The sequence below is a fragment of the Mesocricetus auratus genome, unplaced genomic scaffold, assembly GCF_017639785.1.
Source record: "Mesocricetus auratus isolate SY011 unplaced genomic scaffold, BCM_Maur_2.0 Super-Scaffold_100009, whole genome shotgun sequence".
Taxonomy (NCBI): domain Eukaryota; kingdom Metazoa; phylum Chordata; class Mammalia; order Rodentia; family Cricetidae; genus Mesocricetus; species Mesocricetus auratus.
The window spans coordinates 48,387,010-48,412,007 of NW_024429193.1; the positions used below are offsets into that span (position 1 = coordinate 48,387,010).

The 24,998-nt window shown below is 44.2% G+C and overlaps 1 protein-coding gene across 4 annotated transcripts in view; it reads right to left on the bottom strand.

The window, feature by feature from the left end:
• The window catches only part of Sort1 (sortilin 1), an 84,793-nt gene that overhangs the window by 12,375 nt on the left and 47,420 nt on the right, over positions 1 to 24,998 (bottom strand). For 2 of the 4 annotated variants that reach the window (XM_040752058.1, XM_040752060.1), the window contains exons 6-15: positions 24,555 to 24,628; positions 21,362 to 21,411; positions 17,777 to 17,904; positions 14,600 to 14,744; positions 13,470 to 13,625; positions 11,074 to 11,180; positions 4,899 to 5,001; positions 4,026 to 4,194; positions 3,117 to 3,307; positions 1,034 to 1,223 (exon numbers count right to left, since the gene is read on the bottom strand). In XM_040752058.1, coding sequence (XP_040607992.1) covers positions 1,034 to 1,223; positions 3,117 to 3,307; positions 4,026 to 4,194; positions 4,899 to 5,001; positions 11,074 to 11,180; positions 13,470 to 13,625; positions 14,600 to 14,744; positions 17,777 to 17,904; positions 21,362 to 21,411; positions 24,555 to 24,628 — 1,313 coding nt within the window. Of the gene's footprint in view, positions 1 to 1,033; positions 1,224 to 3,116; positions 3,308 to 4,025; positions 4,195 to 4,898; positions 5,002 to 11,073; positions 11,181 to 13,469; positions 13,626 to 14,599; positions 14,745 to 17,776; positions 17,908 to 21,361; positions 21,412 to 24,554; positions 24,629 to 24,998 lie in introns of all 4 variants that reach the window. The other 2 variants (XM_040752057.1, XM_040752059.1) reach the window with 1 other exon arrangement.

Consider the following 24,998-nt stretch of genomic DNA (forward strand, 5'->3'; position numbering starts at 1 on the left):
GCAACTTACTCCCTGTGATATGAAGCAGTTCTTATCTGCCCCAAATCCCCTCACTTAAAAGTGACACTGGGCTCTTTCATATCAACACCAGAGCAAGTAACTCCCTCTTCATCCTTGATGGTCCTGAACTCTAGGAAACACATCATGGAGGCCTCTAAACCTCAGTGAGGCCTAGGGACTATGAACAGACCAATGTCATCTCTAGTCTTGGACAAACTACCAACTTCAGTCCTCAGTCTTGCAAATGATCCAGACCTAGCATCATCCAGCAGGCCGCCCACAAAGCCCAATTTCCTCCCTGCACCAAACCACATTTCCCGTTGTTTTTGGCTTATCATTCTGCAGGCTGCCCACCCACCTTGCCCAAACCCTCCTTCCCCCTTTTTTTTCCCCCTGAGACAGGGTTTCTCTGTATAGTCATAGCTGTCCTGGAACTAGCTCTTGTAGACCAGGCTGGCCTCAAACTCACAGAGATCCTCCTGCTTCCTGAATGGTGGGATTAAAGGCATGTGCTGCCACCAATGCCCAGACCTTCCTTTTTAAGACTTCTTTTGAGACAGGGTTCTCGAGTATCCTAGGCGGTAATTGAACTCACTGTGTAGCTGAGGGTGGCCTTGAACTTTTGATCCTCCTGCCTCTACCTCCCAAGGACTGGGACTATAGCATGAATCAACACACAATTTACTGGATGCTGGGGATTGAACTTAGGGCTTCATGCAAGCTAGGCAAACATGCTACCACTGAGTTACATGGAAAACTGTCTTCCTTCTTATATAATTTGTCCTTCCCACCATGTCTAGGTCAGAATCTCTGAGGTTGGCCAGTAGCTGTGTCCAATGACTAATATAACAAAATTATCTGTCTAAATGTTAGTGATGTTTGGTTCCCTTTCTTTGCACTTCCCTTTAGTAGAGAAGAGTCATTCAATGTGGGGGGAAGGAATGTCGTAGTTTTTAGCTGGATGAAACAACTATCTTTCACCTCCCCACATGTGGGACAGAGGCTGACAGAGGGGTCTGAGGAGTGCTGATACCAGAGGAAGTCCTCCAGGGAACAAGGACAGAAGGACGGCTGCTTGGCTGCAACATAGTCTCGACCATTCTGACAGACGGACGACTTTCGTAGCCGTAGGAACTGTTCTTTATAGCCCAAAATGCAGCCGTCTTTGTAATCTCCAGGGTCTGTGGAGTGTGCCAGCCATGTGGTATAGTCATTCTCTTCACCTAAAGGACAGACAGAATGTTCAGAAATCGGCACAGCACACAGCCCACCTATAAGAGAGGCAGCTCCCAGGCTAAGGGGAGGAGGGGAAAGGAGCAGATGTATGATTCAAAGTCACTTTAGTCTAGAATCTACTAGCAGTTGCACTTCCTCATGGCAAAAGAATAGAGAGAACACTAGAAGATGGAGAGTTGTCCTGCCTTCTCTGTGGGGATTATGAGCAACCTTTGTTTGGGATTTTTTTTGTTTTGTTTTGTTCTTTTTGTTTGTTTGTGTGTGTGTGTGTGTGTGTGTGTGTGTGTGTGTGTGTGTGAGTGTGTGTGTGTGTGTGACAGAGTTTCTCTATGTATCTTTTGTTGTCCCGGAACTCACTCTGTAGACTAGGCTGGACTTGAACTCACAGAGATCAGCCTGCCTCTGCTTCCCAAGTGCTGAGAATAAAGGAGTGTGCCACCAACCACGCCAGGCACAGCCTTTGTTTTCAAGTGAGGCTGTATAGGGAGCACTAGAGCCTCTCCAAACCAAGAGGCTGCATCTGTCGTAATGGCCTGAGCACTCCATCCCTGGAATTTCTCATCCTGGGACCCTGTGTTTAGTATAAGACACTAACGAGGCAAGAGCCCAGGCTCAATGAGACCACACAGTTGGCTTCAGTCGGTAGGGAAAACAGCCTCTTCCCAGCTTCTCCTAGAGTTCGCTGGCTCTCTGATGCCAGTCATAGACATCTGTTTCTGCTTTAGCTTTCCACATCAGCTACTCCCAGGAAAATACTCAACAGCTTGGAACCTAAAAAATGTTGCCTGCGTTTTTACCTTTTGGGACTTGAAGATCAACAGGGAGCAGGTGTCTAATGGATATTTTAAAGATCTTAGGCTTGAGAGCTAATGTAGAATTCCCTGCTGAGGGATAGACTCACCAGTCAGCCCCTTCCACCTTCTTTATTGCACTTAGAGGACACGAGCCCTCAGGCTTCAAATCACACGTAATGTCTTAGAGAGCGGTGAGCCCAGGCTGAGCATTTGTCTGGTAAACTCTAAGCCCTTGATTACATGATGCCAACATGTAAACACAGGCACCTTCTCCCCAGTGTTTTCTTTTAGTCTACATGTTTCTCATTGTGACACTATGACTAGCTTTGTGACATTTTGGGAGCACCATGCACTGGACATTTTCTTCCTGAAGTCCTTTGCACCTGCCCAGTGCTCATTCTAGAGCCTCAGCTAGGACTCACATTTGAACTAAAACTCCATGTAAAACTCCCTCCCTTCAGTGTTCTGAGTGACAGGATCAAGGAGTGGTCCTTGAGAACACCTCCCTCCAAAGCTTGCTTCCTACAGTCCCATACATCTGCCTACAGAGGGACACCCCTTCCCCCACCCCATGTCACAAACTAATTTTAGACAAACACATACATGTACTATTCTTACAAACCAGAAGAATGTCTCATAAAAGGTACTAAAGATCCCTGGTGCAGTTCAAGGCTACACTGTCCTACATGGCAGTCCCTGCCACATTCAGCTGGTCTGAGCTAAGAGGTGCTAGGAATATTGACTTACAAGAGAAAAAGCAAACTATCTTAGTAATCTTTCCTACCGCTTACATGTTGAGATGATCTTTTGGACATTTAGAGATAATTCTACCATCCTTCTATTTTATAACATAGCTGACAGAATAGTGTAACACAGATAGATACCCCTTGTATTTCTTTTGCACAGGGCTAGGCGGGAGGACTGCTTTGCTATTCCTATGCTGGGTTGCCCACACAGACCATCTCCAATCGCCTTTCATATGCATATGCATTTGATTACCCTGCTTGAAAGAGATTCCTCTGAATGGGTTATTTGGGGAAAGGAGTTTACAAATTTCTACTGGGAAATCCGGAAGGAGACACTCACAGTTCCGTTCGAGGATGTCTTTGAAATCGACTGTGTAGGAGACCCACTGGCGGGTTATGAAAGACTCCGTGAACCCCCAGATGCTGATGTTCATAGAGCGGGCTCCAGGCTCCGAAGCCAGGCCAGTGAAGTAGATGGGTTCCTGCGTGAACGCATAGCTTTGCCAGCACTGGCCCTCATCTGTGGAGAACCTGAAACCAGAGTTAGAGAAGGATCATGACAGAGGACCAGCATGCACTGGGAGTGTCAGGGAGCACTCTAGTTGTTAGGTCCCCAGCCAGAGGAAGCCCTTGCATTGAGGATGACTTCTGTCTGACAATACAGTGAGCAAGGTCTGAGAAAAGATTCATTCATAGAACACATGGAAGAAAATATCCCTTCCAAAGGAAGAGAGTAGTGACCCAGGTAAGAATGAGTTTCTAAAGTAACATTTCAAATACCTCACATTGAAAACAAACAAATAAACCAACAAAACATTTGTACTGAAGTGATTTCTAACTCCAAGTGCCATTTCTGTATTTTGGGGATGGGGTGAAAGAAGACTTTTAAGTAGTGGTGTGTGTGTGCCTCAGGACAACTAGAAGGGGTGTATGTGTATGTGGGGGGTCCATTCTTTCCATTCACTATGTGGGTTCTAGGTATTGAACTCTGATCGACAAGCTTCGCAGCAAACACTTTACTTTCTGACCCAAGGGGGAACAATTATTAAGTGATAAAACACATAAGTAAGAGGAGGAAAAAGCACTGTCACCTAATCTGGGATGCTCTAAGCATAATCCCTGTGAGAGCCTATAGTCCTGCAGAATCTAATAAGGCCAATGAGGCCCATGACTCTCCATGCAATAAACCCAAGAGCTTCCCATCACTGCCCTCTATGCAGATACGTGTGGGAGCGGAGAGCATGCATACTTAATCACATTGATAGGACGGTTGCTGTGCTCAATGGCCACGATGATGCCTCCGGAATCCAGGATGGTATAATAGTGGGGTCCTTCTAGCATTTTTGCCCAGGAGTAACCCCCGTCATCTGAGATGTACACGTCTGGGACCATCACTGAGATGGCGTCTCCCACGCTACCTGCAAAGTAAGCGACCGTCAATATACTTTAGCAACAAAGCAAAGGGGATTTACTGATGAGTATTATATTATAGGAGAAAGAAGGCCACCAAAGCTTGGGTGTTGCTATTGGCCAGTGAGAGTATTAAAAACCCAAGGCATTGTTACAATACAGGAAATTCTATCCAATGATCACATTCTAGTAGCCTTCAGCTGTCCATGTGACACAATCTTGTGTTATCTGAGTGAATCTTAAGTTGAGGGACTGCCCAGGTGAGACTGGTCCATACCCACATTTGTGACTGTCTTGATTAATGACTGATGTGGGAGGGCCCAGCCCACTGTGGGCAGCATCAATCCTTTAGGCAGGTAGTTGTGGGTTGTGTAAGAAAGTTAAGAAAGAAAGCTAAGCATGAGCCTTGAGAGAGGGAGCCAGGGAATAAGCCAACAAACAGGCATGGTCCCTGCACTGAGTTCCTGCCCTGACTTCCTGATGAACTGTGACCTGGAAGTATACAATAAAATACTTTCCTCTTCAAGTTGCATTTGACCAGATGGTTTATCAAAGCAACAGAAAGGAAACTAGAACAGAGCACAGACACCAGTGGCTTTTTCTCTGGAGGGGTGTGCTCAAAGGCAATGCTGTCTCCCTGTGCCTGGCAGCTTCTATTCACAGTGGAGGGAGGGAGGGAGGGAGGGATGGATGGGGGAGGGGGGCTCCTTACCATGAGCAATGACTATGCCCACAGCATTGGGCTCTGAGAGCGGGGCCATTGGAACATTTAGCTTCTGAGAGATGCTGTAAGAAGCATGAATATGAAGGCTGCACTGTGAAGAGAAACCAAAGCCCAGATTAAAACCACAGGCATAATGTGTTAGTATTCAGGCATCTGTCCTGTCCTGTCCTTGGGGTTCTGACAGGAGATACCCTCAGCTGCAGCCACTAAGAGCACCACCTGTGCACATTCACTCTGTTCCCTTTAAAAAGGGCCCTGCCCACCTCCCATCCTTCCTTCCTTCCTTCCTCTATTTGTCTGCCCCCCTTTTCCTCCCTTCTCTCCTGCCATTCGTGTCCTGGAGGCCAGTCTCCCCCCCTTCCTCTTTCCCCTTTTTATGGTACCCTTTCCTAATTAAAAAAAATCCCTCTACTTAAACCCTGACACATGGCATCTTCCTCTCATGCACTGATTTTCTTAAAGTACAACATAATGTCCTTACTCATTTCACAGAGCTGCCCAATAAAACTTTGAATTTAACTCAAACCTCAGTGTGATGATGTTAAAAAACAAACAAAAAAAACTGTGGTAAAATTCATTTCATAAAATGTACTATCTGGCCGGGCGGTGGTGGCGCACTTCTTTAATCCCAGCACTTGGGAGGCAGAGGCAGGCGGATCTCTGTGAGTTTGAGGCTGGGCTGGACCGACAGCCTCCAAAACAATACAGAGAAACCCTGTCTCGTAAAACCAAAAAAAAAAAAAAATTAAAAAAATGTACCATCTGGCTTTCAAAGTATATATTTAAGCATATTCTCACTTAACCGGTCATCTGAACCTTTTCATCTTGTACAACTGAAACCATCACTTTTAAAGCAACAGGCAACAGGTCTCTGCTTCTGTCTCCTGAAAACCACTCTTCCACTGTCTGCCTCTATGGAGTTGACTCCTCTAGGGTCCCTCACATAAATGAAATCACACAGAATTGGTCTTTTTATAATGGGCTCATTTCACTTACCACACTGTCCTCAGGGTTGACCTGTATAACAGCATTTGTCAGAATTTCCTTCCTTTATAAGGCTAAACAATAACCTATTTTGTGTGAGGGTAGAGGTGGAGGAGCATATGTTATATTTTACTAACCCATTCTACTATTGATGGAGTTACTTCCATTTCTTTCACTATTATAATATTGTTACTTACATACATAGATGGTCCAACTAGTTTGTCAAGACTTATTCTCATTTTTTTTCCAGCTGGGGATTGAACCAAAAGCTTTACACATATTAGGTAAGTGCTCTACAACTGAGATACATCCCTAATCCTTAGTTTTAAATTTTTTACTTTGATATTAGGTCTTACTAAATTGCATGGGATGGATAGCAAGACCCAACTTCCCTAGTGGTTGGGATGCCAGACATGTGAGACTATGCCCAAACTTAATTTTTTTACATGAATCCAGAAGCATAACTGATGTGCAAGCTAAGGTTTCACTGAGCACAGATGCAAAAATTCTGAACAGATACTAGCAACTGAATCCAGAAGCATTGTTGTTATTCACCACGATCAAGTAGGAGTCATCTTTGGGATGACAGGGTGGTTCAGTGACATGTAATTCCATTTATATGATATACCACGTTAGCAGAATGAAGGATAAAAAGCATACAGGCATCTCCATAGATGCAGAAAGTTGGGAATGTTATCTCCAGATAATAAAAGTCACAGTAACATTTATTAAATATTAAAAATGGAGTCCGTTTCCCATATGATCAGAAACGAGACAGAGACGCCCTTGCTCTACTTGTGTTCAGTACTGTGAAGTCCTAGCTAGAACAACAATAATGACAATGATGTTTTTCTAAAACCTAGAAGAAATGATTTGAAACATCTGTCCCATACAGAATACAGATACATGTTTGAGGAGAAATGTTAATCTTGATTTGACCATTATACAATGTTTAAGTATATTAAAACACCACATGGTTCCCATAAATATGTAACATTATTTTATGTATCTGTGGTGGTTTGAAAGAAAATGACCTCCAAAGGGAGTGCCACTGCTGGGGGTGTGCCCTTGCTGGAAGCAGGCTTTAAGGTCTCATACATGTTTGAGCCCTGCCCAGTAAGACAGATTACTTCCCTGTTGCCTGAAGTCAAGATGTAGGACTTTGGGCTACTTCTCCTGCACCAGGTCTGCCTGTTGCCCCCATGTCCCACCATGATAATAATGGACTAAACCTCTGAAAATGTAAGCCACCCCAATTAAATTTTTTTCCTTTATAAGAGTTGCTGTGGTCATGGTGTTTCTTCACAGCAATAGAAACCCTAACTAAGACAGTGTACAAGAAAAAATGACCTGGAAACAACTTTGAAACGTGAATTGTTTAGTTAAGAATAAGCCCAATCAAGGAAGTGAGTGATTTGTGTGGCAGGAACTGCAAAACACCATGCAAGAAGCTGAAGATGTAAACGAGTGGGAAGAAATCTTGTGTGCATGGATTGGAGGAATTAATACTGCAAAGTGTCACTCCCCAAAGTGAGCTACAGACTTCACTACTAAAGTCCTGTTAGCGTGGGCTGGGGGGCCGAGGCAGTAATATTGGGAGTCTGAGGCCAGCCTGGGCTACAGAGCAAGACCCTGACTTAAAAAAAAAAAAACAAGCCCGGCAGTGGTGGCACATGCCTTTAATCCCAGCACTTGGGAGGGTGGAGATAGGGGGATCTCTGAGAGTTCAAGGCCAGCCTGGTCTACAGAGTTTTCCAGGACAGCCAGAGCTACACAGCGAAACTCTGTCTTAAAAAAACCAAAGAAACCCAAACAAAACAAAACGCCCAAAACAAAACAAAATGAGGGGAATGACAAAAAATCTGGTATCATTTTTTTCAGGGAATAGAGAGAAAACCCTAAAATCTATATGGAACCTTTAAAGACTGAAACCCCAGAGTAATCCTGAGTAAGAAAGAATAAAGGGGAAGAGGGTCACACTTCCTGGCTTCACAATATGCTATAAAGCTACAGTCATCAAGACAGCATGGTGTCGTCATAAAAACAAAATATATAGGCCAATGGAACAGAACATTCTAGACTTTAAATCCATACATTTATGGCTAATTAATTATTTGACAAAGCAATCAAGAACACATGAGAAAGGAGCAATGTCAATAAATGTTGCTAGGGAACCTGATGTTTATGTGCAAATGAAGGATTTGAATTCTCATTTCATATCATCTGCAAAAATTCACTCTAAACCAGTGGTTCTCAACCTATGGCTTGTGACCCCATGGGACTTGCACATCAGATATTTACAAAGTATGAAGTATCAATGAAATAACTTTGTGGCTGGGGGGTCACCACAACATGAGGAAGGTTGAGAACCACTGCTCTAAAGAGACTTGAATGTTAAGTCTACAAACTAAAATCCTAGCAGAAAACACAGACAAAAGCTTCTTGATAGGATGGAGAGAAGACTCAGCAGTTAAGAGCACTGGCTGATCTTTCAGAGGGTCAGGGTTCAATTCCTAGCACCCACATGCCGGCTTACAACTGTCTGTAACGTCAAGATCTGACACCCTCACAGATATACATGCAGTAAAACACCTGTGCGCATAAAGTAAAGAAATTGCATATTCTTGACATAGCCTAGGCAGTAACTTTGGAAATGAATGTAAGAACACAACAAAAAGCAAAAATGTACAAATGGAATCACATTAAACTAAAGACCTTCTGCAAAGGCAATGTCCAGCAGTGTGAGTATCTGCAAACTAGTGAAATGGCTGTCCACAGAACAGACAGTATCTGCAAACTACTCACAGCACAAGGGGCTGTACAGCAAGAAACAAATGTCTAACTTCAAAATGGGCAGAGAAATGTATAGCCATTCTTCAAAGACAGCAAACAGCCAAGGGATATTTGAAGAAGGTTCAGCATTACCAATCATTGGGGAAATGCACATAAAACCACAGCCCATCATCATCTCAAACTTGTTAGTAATGAAAATATAACAGCAGCAAGTATTGGTTAAAGTCACAGAGAAAGAGGAACACTTGTACTCTATTGGGGAGATGTAACTGAAGCCATTGCCACAAAACAGTGTGGTGTTTCCCTTAAAATGTATACAACTGTCAGGAGTCTACTTCTTAGCATTTAGCTAAAAGAAATGAAGCTAGAAACTCAAGGAGATAAACATATCTGTAGTCTACATCTACTGTGGTTCAACTCAAGATAGAAAACCAACCTATGTATTTTTAACAACAAAAAACGTTTATTTTATATGTTTTGCTTCGTCTATACGCTTTGCCCGCGTGTATGTGTTTGAGGGTGTCAGATCCCCTGGACAGTTGTGAGCTGTTGTATGTGGGTGCTTGGAATTGAACCTGGGTCATCTGGAAGAGCAGGCAGTGCTCTTAACTGCTGAACCATCTCTTCATCCCCAGCCCATATATCTTTTGATGGAAGATGGATAAAGAGGAATCACAGCCCAATGGGATGTCAGTCATTCTCAACAAAGGAGATCCTGCTGTTTACAACCACACGTTTGAACTGGGAAGACTGTATGCTAAATAAGCCAGGCACAAAGACAAATATCATTCAATGTCCCTTAATGTGAACTCTCATAAAACACTAAACTCATAAAAGCAGGAGGAGAGAGGAGGCTGTGAGGGATCAGGAGACAAAACTGGGAGGGGCAATATTGGCCAAAAGGTTCTAAAGTTTCAGTTACATTGGACAAGTAAGTTCTAGAGAGCTAATGAGCATCATGGAGTGAACAGTCTATATAAACTGTGTAATCTGCTAAGATAATAGAGCTAAATACTCTTATCTCATACAACAAAAAGATAACTGAACTAATGGATGAGTGCATTAATTAGCCTGGGTGTGGTCATGCATTTTACAATCCATACACACAGCAAAATGTCATTGTGTGCATTATAAATATGTGCCATTTTAATTTATCACTTATAAGTCAATAAAGCTGAGGGGGAAAAGAAATGTCAGAAAGTGTGTGAATGTGTGAAAGCATTTTAACAGCTTGTGTCCTCAAAGAAGCTCAAGTGAGCCAGGTGTGGTGACACCTGCTTGTAATGCCAGCACTCAGGAGGTGAATGCACAAATATGGCTATCTCTGAGCTCAAGATCCGCCTGGTCCACATAGGGCCAGTCAGAGCTACATATGAGATCCTGTTTAAAAACAAAAAACCTCAAATGGCCACAATAGTAAACACTACGCTTTTGTGTTTGCTAAAAGGCTAAGCCAACTATTAGTGGAATGAAGGATGATTGGTTCTAACTGGATGGACACTAAGGATTTCCACAGATTGTAACTAATTGGGGTCTGGGGAGACAGACATGACACCGGCAAGAACACTGAGAGGCCACAGAGGGGTGTCAGCTAGGGCGTGTGACAGCAAGGGCGTGTCGGTGAGAAGAGGGTGGAGAGAGCCTTCATTCTCAGACTTTACCCAGGCAAAGAGGAACCAAGAGAAGGTTGGGAAGGGAGAGGCAGAGGACCAGAAAGTGTTGCAGTAAGAAGACCATGACTCCTGCCTTGGGTGATGTTGAGCAGGGGCAGGGCAAGCCCCAGGCAGAGGGACAGGAAAGGGAGAAGAAGATGGAGGTAGACAGAGTAGGCATGACTACAAAGGGAGAGCGTGAGGTGGGGGTGGGGTGGAGGTGCCCTTTATCTCATGCCATGGGAGAGTCCCACCAAAACTGCAGGCTAGAGGAGCAGGGTGGCCCTGTGTGGAGGTCTGAGGGCCCTTGCAAGTGACCAGCTCGCTGTTGTTGAATCAAGCTCTCCCCAGGGTGTGCCGACCCATGTTGTTAGTGGCTGCTCTTTGGTTTCTGAAGGACTTCTAAGACCTCTTCACCAACATGTAGACCCCTAGCTAACAACCACAACAGCTGTCCATTCTGCCTTTACTCAGAAGTTTAATAAAACAAACAGTTGGTCCTCCATCTTGATTTTCTTTCTTTTTTTTTTTTTTAAAGACAATCTGTAGTATCTTGGCCTCTCCATGTAGTTTCTACTTCACAGATCTAAGTGAATTCATTGTTCTCACAAGCCTCCCACCTTCACTTTGGACCCTGACTGGAATGAGATTTCAGTATGTAGCCTAGCAATGCTCAGAGCAGGGCAGCCTGACTGCTTGTCAGCACACACAGACGGTGGCTGGCATCAACAAACCTCATTCTTGTTCTTTGCGGTAGCATCGCATTTGCTGTTCTCCGGCTTCTGCAGGTGCTCCCACCGTCCTCCCTGGTCAAAAGTGATCATGCTCTGAATAGAGTTATCTGAACAGGGAAAGAGTGATGTAAGCCCAACACACTGGAGGTCTCAGAGTCAGCCCACCACAACGGAACTTTCCCAAGAAACACCATTTGTTTATTTACATTTTATTTGAATGTAAATTCTATGTTGAGCATATTTCCCTTCAAGCCTCCCTCTCTTTTCTTTCCCACTCAACTTTGACTTTGGAGTCCCATGAGCTCTGAACACCTTCCAGCGGCTCAGCTCGGCTCAGCACTGATGAATAGCAGGCCTGAAGAAGGTGTGCCACTTGCACAGGACATCCCAGTCAGTTCCAGAAACTTTCTGGAACTGACACTACCGAACAACCCAAAAGCACTCTTTTTTTTTTTTTTTTTTTTTTTTGGTTTTACGAGACAGGGTTTCTCTGTATTGTTTTGGAGGCTGTTTTGGAACTCACAGAGATCCACCTCCTCTGCCTCCCAAGTGCTGGGATTAAAGGCGTGCGCCACCACCGCCCGGCCAAAAGCACTCTTTTAATCCGTAGTTTGAATCTTAAATCCCTTCCTCTTCTCCACTGCTTAGGTAGCCACAGCTTGCTTGCCAGACCAAGATGTGGCCAATGAGAGGAAGTCTCCTTCTCATCCTATGTCTGAGGTGATGGGTTTCATCTACCATATACTTTGACCATGATGTGGTGCCACAGAGCCAAAAGCAGGGGGGATAACCACCCACAGGCAGAAATCTCTAAAACTGTGAGCCAAAATAAACCTTTGCTCTTTATAAACTGATTGTCTCAGGCATTCTGCTCTAGTAATTGAAAGTCAACACATGTTAACTCCTGATCAGTATGTATATTCTAATGCCCATTCTCCTTCACTGTTTGATGCGTTGGAAGAAAATCTACCAAAGGCAAGGATTTTAATTTTTACTCAAAGCCATGACACCAAGCTTATTTTAGGGATTCTCAAGATTATTCACATTTAATCCTGGATTAATAATTTCTAATTAGAGGTTTTTTTTTTCAACCATCTCATAACCTATCTATCCTAGTTAGAGTTGTTATTGCTATGATGAAACTCCATGACAAACAGCATGTAGTCCATCACGGAAGGGAGCCAGGACAGGGCAAACAGGGCAAGAGCTGATGCAGAGGCCACAGAGGGGTACCACTTAACGGCTTGCTCATCATGGCTTGCTCAGCCTGCTTTCTCATACGCCCAGGACCACCATCCCAAGGATGGCAGCACCCTCCTTCAACAATCACCTAGAAAATGTCCTACAGGCTACAGCCCGATCCTACGGAGGCACTTTCTTTTTACTCTTCTCTCTCTTTTTTTTAGTTATCTGTTTTTGTATGTGCATTGGTGTTTTGCCTACATGTATGTCTGTGTAAGGGTGTCAGATCCCCTCTGGAACTGAAGTTAGAGACAGTTGTGAGCGGCCATGTATGTGCTGGGAATTGAACCTGGGTCCTCTGGAAGAGCAATCAGTGCTCTTAATCTCTGATTCCTCTCTCCAGTCTCCTGGAGACATTTTCTTAATTGAGATTCCCTCCTCTCAGATGACTCCAGCTTGTGTCAAATTGACATGAAATAGGCTACTCCAGGCAACTCTCATTCAGAAAATAACACTGGAGCAAAGACTTGAAGAAGCACTCTGCCCAGCAGGTATCTGAGGAAACAGAAATGTCTGTGATGAATGAATGTGTGCAATTGGGACACTTGAGGACTGGCAGGGGGACAGTTGAATGCCACAGAGCAAATGAACAAGAAAAGAGCTGGAGGTAAGGTGGGGGGACAGGGGGAGGAGTCAATGTCACTTAGGATCTCATAGGCCATTGCAAGATATTTACAAACAAAAATCATGCCTTACCTCCTGTCAAAATATAGACACATAAAAAAGCTTTAAGGGTCTTTGTCCTTGGAAGTAATGTGGTTCCTTGCAGAGAGCCTTGGCAAAGGGAGTCCTATGGTAGAATACTAGAAGAACTTTGCCTGGCTTAATACTATGCTCTCGATATGAAAACAGACATGATTCTAGTTCAGGATCATTCCTCTAGGCCTAAACCTCCAAGTACAGAAGACTCCTAACAAACTACCCAATATGGATCCCTCATTCTTCCCACTGTCGTTGATCTGCTCTGTCCTACTTCTATTGCATAATTTCTTTACACGGTGAAGCCACAACGTAGAAGAGTAGGCTTGTTGGCAAGGCAAGCACATCACTGGGGAAAGGGACCACCAATCTCCCTGAAGACCTCAAATCTTGACCTATTCAGCAGAAGCATCCAGAGCCATGCCAAGCTATTGCCCAGCGATTCCCGAGCTCACCTTCTGAGAGCATGCTTGTTATGTAGACTCCACGGAGGGAGGTCACGTTGGTAAAGTCGGTCTCACCACCTGTGGTGGTGTAGAGATGTCGGTCTAGAGACTTAGAGTAGACGATGCCGCGATCATCAGAGGTAAAGATTGTGCCAAATCCAGTATCTGACATGAGCAAACAAACGAGATGCTGAGTCTTGAAAGGAAGCCACACAAAACAATAGTCTAGTCCCGACTTCCCGGCCCGGCACATTTGTTGTCTTCATGGTAAGACTGAGACCTGAGCGGTCATCATAGTTTCACACTCAAAGGCTTCATGTTCATTTTTAATCCTGGCACTCAACCTAGAGGCTGGAACCCAGTGGATGCCGCATTTGCTGCATGACGTAATCAGAAAAGCTCTTCCCAGGTATATCTTGCTGGTATATGTGCTGTCTTTAGATTCTTTTTTTTTTTTTTTTTTTTTTTGGTTTTTTTTCGAGACAGGGTTTCTCTGTGGCTTTTGGAGGCTGTCCTGGAACTAGCTCTTGTAGACCAGGCTGGCCTTGAACTCACAGAGATCCGCCTGCCTCTGCCTCCCGAGTGCTGGGATGTCTTTAGATTCTTATTTCATACATTTAGAGTGTTTCTCAAACTCTTTTTGTGAGGGATTTAAAATTTTTTAATGTATCATCTAGTGATAAAAAAGTTATCACTAGAAAAGCAAAATTGAAAAGTGACAAAATGTCAACCCTAACTTTCTATTATTATGTTCAAAAGATATAAAATTGCTTTATCAAATGACTATGAGTCTCTAAGCTGGGCAAAGAGGTGAAGGTGGGAGAATTTTGAGTTTTTAGCTGTCCTGGCCTCTAGAATGAGTCCCTGTCTCAATAAAACATCACACAAACCACAACTAGTCTCTGAATCTTTCCTGTACTTACCTGGTCACAGACGACTTGCAATTCAGTGCCACTGAGCAGTCTGCTCTGTGGCACTCGGCCACCCTTACAAACAGACTACCATAGGCACCAGAACAAGCGCCTTTTAAAGAGGCCGCACATCATCTCTGGGATAGTAATAAATTTCTTGGGGTAAGAGGAAAGCTTCTAAGAGCAGTGCCCAAAGCTTAAATCTCTATGTGTTCAAATGGCTCTTACCTCCAGGTTCATCGACATGCATGAATACCATGTCATCATTGGCTGCCAGAATAGAATAGAATTGCTCCTGTCCCACAGAAGGAAGCTGTGCCATGCTCCATGTGTCCCCTTGGTCTGTTGATACATGGATCCTTCTTGTTGTATCCTAGAATAAATATACCAATATCTGTATTTTTAATCTTCTATCAAGGTATCATGTCAGGGGCATGAATAGAAACATGAAACAGTTGTATTAATCATCTCCTTAGTGGGTACAATGACAACAACAGGTCCAGTGCTAATTCTCAAAGCAGCTTCCACTCTCCTCCAGGCAATGAAGTGGTCCATTCTATGTTGGCTCTCTGGTTTCTTCCCTCTGCAATGGTCCTCCCAGTAGCTGGCATCCCATCTCCTTCAATAGCGCTAAGGGTGTGACTAGGTTGGCTTTATAAAATTTTCACATGCTTGCTTGAAATTCTCAAATGATTGCCACTTAAATGTTTGGTTTCTTTGAAATAACCCTAAATAACCCTTGCTTTAAGATAATGAATCCAAAGAACTAGATAACTGATTGTCTAGAAGGTGAAGATGAAATTCATGTTGGGAGACCAAAGGAAAACCAAGGTGAGACATGCCTCTAAGGGATTCTCCCATAAAGGGAACACACCCAGGCTAGGAAGAGGCCACAGTGTCCAAAATTCCTCTAAGGATATTGGTCAGTGAGTGTTTGACTGACAAAGGCATCTGCTAAGAAGCAATGAAGTCCAGGTCTCTGCTAAAACACCTCCAAAAGACTAGTAGGTATAGCTCTGTGGTAAGGGCTGTATCTATTTCCTATCCAATGAAACCGATTCTATGAAGGTCACCAGAGATCCACTCTTCCAGCCCAGTGGGTCATTCTCAGAGTACATGTAACTCAACATGTCACTTGAGTCTGCCAAACTGACCGCTGCTGCCTCTGGAAGCTCTTTCTTCACGTGGCTTTTGTAACAATGTGCTGTCCTGATTTTCCCCACCTCAGCCCTTCCTCCCATCCAGGCCTCTCAGCTCGGTTCTTTCTTTGCACCTTCAGTGGAGAGGTGCTTCAGGCCTTGCTCGGTCTTCCCATCTCTTCCCCACCTAGTCGCTCCTCAGAAGCAGCATCCAGCCACTCACACAGCCTTAAACACCACACCATTTTGGGAGACTTGTACACACAAACGCTGACTTGGCCTTTCTCTCAGATGGCATTTCATATCCAACACACTGGATTTTTCTTTTTCTCCCATAAACCTGCTCCTCCTACAGCCATTCCTATGGCAGGAAATGGTACTGTCATTTATCCAGTTGCTCAGGCCAAAGACTTGAATGTTTCTCTTTTTGTCTGACAAGGTACATCTAAGGCACCGCTCATCACGTTGGCAATATACTTAAAACACACAGACACAATCTCACCGTATCTCCCCACACCCACTGTTAACAGTGGTCTCAGCTCCCGCTCCCTGTCCCTTGAATACTTGACAGCCTCTTGGCTGCTCTTCTTGCTGCTTCCCCTCCCAGGCATACCTATTCTGCTACAGTGGAAGGTAATTATCAAACTGATGGGGGAAGTCCTTCTGGGTATATGTCAATAAAGCACTGCTGGCCAATAGGGAAGCAAGATAGGTGGGACTAGGAGTCGAGGAGGATTCTGGGAAATGTAGTCAAGAGTGGAGAATAGCCATGTGATCCTGGGAAAGAGAGGCATGTCAGGATGGCGTCCTCGGAAAGATAAGTCCTTATAGAAATAGATATTAGTAGTCATGGGTTAATACCTAAGATAGAACTAGCCTATGAGAAGCCCTGTAACTCAACATCGCACTTGAGTTTGCCAAACTGACAGCATTGTGACTAACAGAGTCTCTGTGTGTTATTTGGGGTTGGGTGGCACTGGGAGCAGCCTGGCGGGAAGAACACTTGTTATAATCAAACAATCCACCTGAATGATAAAAGCCCTGTGGGATAGTTTCCCACTCCCCGCCCCATACTCCAGCCACACTGCCACTCTTCTTGACCTCAGGATACCTGAGGGTCTCTCTGTCTTTGCTGATTGCACACTTGCTTCCTCCCAGATGTCCACATAGGCACCCTCCTCAGGTTGCCTAGATACCACCTAAGCACGGTCTGCAATAGTGATGCCAGTCCCTGCTGCTCCTCACCTCCATGCTGCTCTAATTCTTCCTAGACAGACCTACCTGCTGTGGTGGTTTGAATAGGAATGACCCCACAGACTCGTGTGTTTGAATGCTTGGTCATCACGGAATGGGGCTACTTGACATGATTAGGAGGTGTGGCCTTGTTGAAGTGGGTGTGGTCTAGTTGGAGGAAATGTGTCACTGGGGTAGGCTTTGAGGTTTCAGAAGCTGATCCGGAAGTAGAACTCTCAGCTTCTCCAGCACCATGTCTGCCTGTGTGCCGACATGCTTCCCACCGTGATGATAATGGACTAAACTTCTGAACTGTAATCCAGCCCCAGTTCAATTCTTTCCTTTATAGGAGTTGCCGTAGTCATGGTGTCTCTTCACTGCCAGGGAACACTGATTGAGACACTTGCTTAACATGGGCTTCCCCATTTGAATACAAGCTCAGAGAGCAGGAAATGTATCTATTTATTCACTACTATCTTATGAGATTTAAACTGGTACCCAGTAGGTAATAGACACTCAACTAGCATTTTATGTTCTTATTATGATTATAGAATAATGTAAAAATGAATTTCTTTCTTCCCCCTCCAGATATTCATATCTGAGCGAAGCCAGACACTGGGCCTACAAGTCCAAAAAAACAGGACTAGTCACAATGACAAAAGGCTAATGCCCACAGTACCTCAAGAGTCAGTCAGCCTTTGTAGGCAAAATCTCTCCTAACTTTTTACTGTGATATTTAAAATCACAGGGATGGCAAGATGGCTTAGTGGGTGAAAATGTTTGCTTGATGACATGGTTTGATTCCTCGGGTCTACAAGATGTACACAAAGAATGGCCTCCTGCAAACTGTCCTCCAATCTCCACACATTTGCCATGGCATGTGTGTGCCCCACACACAGACAAAATAAACAAATAAATGTGAACATTTTTTAAAAGCAAGAAGACAAGAAATGTTGTCAGGACTCCATAGTAAAAGAGATCCATATGGTTTGTATTAGTGAGCACATCAGAGCCGGAAGAGGCAAATACTTACTTTATCAGCCATCACAGAGGCAAAAAGGAAGCGGCCCCCAAGACCAAATGAGTAGATTTTCACACCAATGGTTTTGAACGTTTTCCCCAAGTCGGACGTTCTCCATAATTCCAGTGCACCAAGGTCAGCTTCTTAAACAAGACAAAATGTGGATTAAAATTTCATTTACAGGTGAGTCCCATTCACACAGCTGCTCTAGAACTACTCTTATTTTAATCAAAGAAAAGCACTTTTAATCCAGTCAATGTTGATCAAGTGACATTGAGGTGACATGACTTCATATACAGAGACTTTGCATTTGGGTTTTATTTATGTGAGGTTTTCTGAGTATTCATGACTCAAAAACAGTGTTATATAACAACAGCAGTGATAATTTCTACTCTCTTCATGGCACGCTTTTAAAAAATGATCTTATTCTGTTTTAAATTAGTAAATTAAATTATTTTTATTTATTTATTTATTTATTTTTTGTTTTTACGAGACAGGGTTTCTCTGTATTGTTTTGGAAGCTATTGGTCCAGCCCGGCCTCGAACTCACAGAGATCCGCCTGCCTCTGCCTCCCGAGTGCTGGGATTAAAGGCGTGCGTCACCACCGCCCGGCAGTAAATTAAATTATTGTTTAAGATTTTCCTTTTGTTTATCAACTAATGCCCCTACATTATTGTCCCACAAAAGCAGATCCTGGATGTTTTGTTCTCATTGCACTTGTGTTTAGCCTACACCAGGTTCTCAGATATTTGTTGCATGAATAAAAGAAACATTTTTCTTTCTACTTGGATACTGCAGCATGGATAGTTCAGCCGACATGAAAGCGATAAATCTTCTACAGGGATCGCTAGGCCTGTGAGTTTCCTATTGCTTATGGTCTAGTGTTTGCTGCATCTACACTGCTGTTACGGTTCAGATATGAAATGTTCCCCACTGGCTCATATGTTTAAATTCCTGGTACCATTTAGGGAATTGTGAAATCTCTGGGACCGAGGGTCACCGAGGACTTGAAGGTGGCATTTACTCCTGATTCCTGTGCAAGCTCTCTGCTCCCTGATCTACTAAGATGTGAATAAGCAATGGCTGTGAGCTCTTACTGCCATACAGGGCCGCTCCAGCTGCCATGCTCTCCTCGCCACTGTGGACTGCACCCCAGAACTGTAAAGGACTCCTCTCTTGTCCAAGTCATGCTGCATGCTCCCACTGCCAGGGACAGAGCTGCTTTAGCCGCCATGTCTTCTCTGCCATGATGGACTGAGTCCTCTAAACTGGGAGCCAAAGAAATCTCTCTTCCCTTAAGTTGCTCCTGTCAGTGTTTTGTCAGTGTGATAGTTTGAGTAAAACTGGCCGCCCATAGGCTCATATATTTGAATGCTTATTTAAGGAGTGGCACTACTTGAAAAGGATTAGGAGGTGTGGCCTTTTGGAGGAAGTATGTAACTTAGGGGTGGGCTTTGAGGTTTCAGAAGTCAACCCTAGACCCAGGCTCTTTCTCTTCTTGCTGCCTGTGGATCCAGATGTAGAACTCCCAACTACGTCTCCAGTACCACATCTGCTGTGTGCCAACATGTTCTGTGCCATGATGATAACAGACTAAACCTCTGAAACTATAAGCAAGCCCCAATTAAATGCTTTCTTTTATAAGAGCAACCATGGTCATGGTATCTCTTCACAGCAATAGAACACTGGCTAAGACAATTAGTGAGGAGAAAAGCAATTAGTACAGAGATCTGGTATCAAAGAGTGCACTGTAGAGAGAACCTGACCATGTGACTTTCAGAACTGGCTAGTTCAAGGACTGAGCAGGAATTTGGAGCCGTGGGATAGATGAGTACCACAATACTATAAGCACAGCTCAGTGGGCCATTCTAGTGGAGCTCATGAGGACCAGAATTCTGAGAGAAGTGTGGATGTGAAGGCCAGACTTAAGGGAACAAGATCTCTATTGGGAACCGGGTTAGAGAATATTCATGTCATATTCTGGTAAAGAATCTCTCTGTGGTCTGCCTATGTTTTGAAATTTTGAGTGAGGCTTAACTGAAAACTCATGGACTAGTTAACTTGGCAGAGATTGTAGGCAGCTGACATTCAGGTTGTGTATGGTTACAGCTCCCGGTGTGTGCAGTCAGGGTTACAGGGAGAATTCAAAGGGAAAGTGAAGAAGGATGTGAAGAATGCTCAGTGTGCTGAAGAAAGGAACATGGGCAAGTTTAAAGCTGCCGGCAAGGCAGGCAGGACAAAGTGGCTGTGACAGCTAAAGAGACCAGTGGGCGGGGAATAGGGCCACCAGGTCCAGCTGCAGGCACTTAGAGGCTATTGCAGCTGCTGTCCAAGGTGGGAGGGGTGGACACCTCTCTAGATAGCTGCTGATTTCTTGGCATTGTCCACGTGGTAGTTTTTCAGGTAAGTAGAATACAAGAGTGAAGGGTCATCAAGATTTGTCTTGTAAAGAGCGTCCCTGAGTCCAGGCAACGTTAACTGCAGGGAGACACTTAGGGGCCGCTGTGGGAAGCTGTGAAGGTGGAGCATAAGCTGCAAATGTAGATCCCAAGGGTTAGAAATGCAGGGACACAGACATCTACTTAAGAAGGCTGGAGGCCCAAGCAGAGCTGTCTCAAGAAGAAGCCACATGTGTCACAGGTAACAAGAGCTGTGGAGGAAGGGACCACTCAAGGTCACTGAAGTTCTGATGATGCCACCAGGATACCCAAATGTGGGCATGGAGCTTCAGGGTCAGCTTATCTGATGAGTATGGTCCTTTGCTCTCATCTTCCTATACTGTCCTGCTCCCTTAGGAGTACATGCCTTTGTATAATGGAAACATACGACTCAAATTTAGATTTTTGTAAGGCCTCACAGTGAAGAGACAGCCTTGGGTCTTAGAAGAGACACAGGATTTTTGAGCAGCGTTGAGACTATTAAAGACAATAGTAACCTTTGGCGTTGGACTGAATATATTTTACATTTTACGATGACAGTGAGTCAACAGGAGTCAGGGGTGGAACGTGACAGTTTAAATGTGAACTGCCCCCCACAGACTCAGATGTTTGAACACCTGCACCCCATTTGGTGGTACTGCTGAGAGGTTGTGAAACCTTTGAGGCTGTGGCCTCGTCAGCAGAAACGGGTGGCTTAAAGGTGGCCTGGATGATCTTTGTTTCTCATTCCGACCTGAGCTTTCTCCTTCCTGACACACAGAGATGTGTGTAAGCCAGACAGCACCCACTGCCAGGGACAGAGCTGCTTCAGCTACCATGCCTCTCCCACCACGGTGGGCTGTGTCCTCTAAACTGAGAGCCAAGGGAACCTCTCTCCTCTTAGATTGCATTTGTCAGGTATTTTGTTATAATAGTGAGTAAAGTGACATGTATAATTGCTAAGATAAACTATATCGTCTCCATGTATTGACCTGGACATGACATGAAGGAATTTAGTTATATTTTTAAGATCTTAAAAGTAATTAGTAGCTTTGAGTTTTCTGTAGCTACTGAATTTGCAGGAGCATGGGAAAATCTTTTGTTTCTACCACACACAACACAGAATATTCTACTATGAATGGGCAGTCAGGACATTCTTTTTTGGGACAATATACTTACTGCAGGAACCATTCACATAGGTGGTAAAGAAGATGATGTTGTCTGATCCCCTATAAAGAGGCAAAGACAATAATAAGAAATGGATTAAGGCTACTAAGAGACTACGTTAGTCCAGTCACAAGGCTCCTGGCAACAGCTGGCATGCTGCTCACTGTGTTTAGTCAGGTTTACAGTGAGAATTCAAAAGAGAAAGTGGAGACGCTGTGCTTTGATGGTCTGCTGGTGGAACTCTCTTTGTGAGAACTCTTCCAGTCACACTGATAGACTCCAAACTGTCTCTGGGCTCAGACCATTCCCTCCCAACTACATGCTTCTTTCCCGTGTCACTAGACAGAATCTCAGTCTTTCAGCACTAGCTTAAAAACCAGTCCCCCCATGAGGTTCTCACTGTCACTCTAACTGGGAAGCAGTGGATTCTTAAAAGTGGGAAGTTCTGAAGAAGACATTTTTAGTTGCCACATTGAGGTGGAGAAAAAGGAGGCAGAATTACTCCTGGCATCTGGTGGGTACAGATCAGGACACTTCTGGACATCTCAAAGTGACAGAACAACTCCTTCGGTAATGGCTCATCCAGCCCAATATCATTGGGCTTGAAGGTAAGAATTCCTGTTCAAAGGACCATGTAGCCCAATGAATGACATGCCAGCCTCTAGAGCACTGCCCTACTACACACTGTCTACCACTGTTTGTCACCTAGTCAGTTGTTTTAATTGCAGTGTGTGTCTTATTGCCTCTGCTACACTGATAGGGTTTTTCGGGTCATTTGCTAGGTTTTAGCTTTGTGGCTTCCCATCTGAATTTAGCTCAGTGCTTCTTATGAGCTAAATAATTTAGTTCTTTCATCTCAAATAGGCAACTAGATCAGAGGTTGAATTATTTAAAATGAAATTTGGAAAGGCAGTTTGCAGGGAATGAGATCCTATCCCAATAGCACTTACAGATTACCATCAGTAAAAGGCCCAGCATTGGAACATTTTTTTAAGAACTTTAGGCTGTAAATTCCTAGAGATCAAAGATCTCAAAGGTGAGTTGCCAGCATCAGTAGCCTAGCTACCTTGAGTTTAGAGCTAAGCAATTAAATGTAGTACAAAACTAAAATACCAGGGCTAGAGGGATGGCTCAGCAGTTAAGAGCATTTGTTGTTCTTGCAGAGGACCTGGGTTCGATTCCCAGCACCCACATGATGACTCACAACTATCTGTAACTTCTGTGCCAGAGGGTCTGATGCCTCTTCTGATCCCCATAGGTACCTCATGCACATGGCACACATACATACACATAGGCAAAACTATCAGGAGAAAACAAAATTAAGGTAAAAAACCTTGTTGCTGACTTTTCTTTTCCACCAGGTCCTCTGCTTCAGCCCCAATGGAGCACACAAAGACATATATTAATTATTAAACTGTTGGCTGATGGCTAGGGCTTCTTATTGGCTATCTCTGTCTTAATTATTAACCATTTCTATAAATCTAAGAATTTCCATATCATCTTACTGCAGAAGGGTCCAGACCTGTTACTGCTTCCTCGGCTACATGGCGTCTCCTCTCCGTTTCTCCCTGCCTACCTTTCCTAGAATTCTCCTGACTCCTAGTCCTGACTATCTTCCTGTCTCTATTGGCCAAGCCAAACAGTGATTTATTCATCAATCAATAAGAGAAACATACACAGAAGGGCATCTCTCATCAAAACCTTGTGTAAAGCTGGCACATACCTTTGATCTCAGCACTCAGGAGACAGAGGCAAGTGCATCTCTGTGAGTTTGAGGCCAATCTGGTTTATATAACAAGTTCCAGGACAGCTGGAGCTACACAGAGACTCTCAAAACAAAGCACTACATATACACAACAAAGAAACCTTGCATATGCAATAAAATATCACTTCAAAACAGCCTTTTATTGTAAAGATGAACTTCAATGACTAAGGTTAGTCATGCCTCAAACATAATATGAGTATTTTAGTTCTGTTAGAAGTGATTTGGTAACTTGCTGTTAAGGCCTATCGGTACCAACACCCCTGATTAAAACACGTAACATGAAATGAGATGTGGCGTGTGCACACCACTGACTAAACATGATCAGATGTGGCGTGTACACAGTAGCACTCTAAAGTCCTCATTTAATGAGTGTGTCTGGAAAAGGCCCACCTCACTTAAGTAGCATAGCTAGTATTTTAACTGATTTTAGTGGATATATTTCAAATATGTAGGATTTATTTCTTCTGGTTCCCTAAGTAGAACACATTAAACTCTTGGGATTTGGGGTCATGGCCATGAACATTAATCATATGAAGTCATAATACAGTGTTCTCCCAGATGTTGTCGGAGCAAGTGTCCTCCTTGATCTAACACGGTCATTGTGTGCTGAGTTTGGTCTGTTTTTCCATGGCTCTCCTGCCTGCTTCCAGATTTCAGGCTGTCATTCTAACGCTGTCATGTGCTTGCTGCTGGCAGCCCCGTAGCTCATCTCCAGCAGCGATCTGCTGTAAACTGATTACCAGATTTGTTGCAATTAGTCAGTGGAAGACACTCAGAACACAGTTCTGGGCGAGCAGAATGTGGGAGGGCTGAGGCTGCCGACTCAATTCCTGCTTCATCACCCTCCAAATTCTGCAAAGAACCCTCCCTTCACCAAGGGCGAGACTGAAGCCCAGAGAGGTAAAGCCACTGCCTAGTGACAGAGCCTGGCTGGAACAAAAGCGGCTTCACTCCTAAGTCAGAGCTGCCTCTGGTACACGGGCAGGCACGGAGGGGCAGGGCAGGCTGCCAGCGGAAGAGAGCGTTTCCTTGCTGCAAATGGTGGCACTTGCGCAGTCTTTCAGCTCTTCCTGAGTTCGCACTATGTTTTACGCAACTGGAGTGGAGTGCTAGACAAGGAAGTGGGAGACTGGCTATAGAGAAGTACCAAAGACCCCACCTTAACGCTCCACTTTACAGCCCAGTGGAGTCACCAGCTCTGCAGAAAAACCCTTTGCAGGCAGCAGTCACATGCCTTACAGCATTCATTGAGACGAAATCCTCTTTTCCAACACAAATAGAAGCTCTTCTAGGGCCAGGTCGCTGTCCCAGCCCTCTCAGTGTCCCTTACGGGACCCTGAAGAGCACTTGGCACATAGCAAGTGCTTGCTATTTATTCATGTGACTTTTGGCAGCACTAAGGTTTAGGGCTCTGCACAGATGGAGTCTTGTGTTACTCACCATTTGGCCAAACAGACTGCTTTGTGGATTTCTTCCCATTTTTCTCCAAAATTCTTGGACACCCACAGGCCATTCTGAAAGATTATAAATGACTTATCAAAATTCCAGCTTTATTCTGTGCAGCTGTTTTATATGACCTTTAATAATCTATCCACATCCATAGTAGAAACACATGTTAGAGCTGTCTTAGCAACACGTTCATGCACACACATACACATGCACACACACGTGCACACGCATGGTGTGCATGAATGTATACACACACACACACACACACACACACAAATGCATGCATATTGCTCAGGCTCCTCAAGTCCTGGAACTGAGAACAAGTTCATATAAAACACCTCCCCCAGGTACCGCACCAGACACTGCGATTCCTGCCTCTCAAGGATCTCAGTTTAACGAGGGGCACCGAGAAGAAAGCTCACTACCACCAGGTGT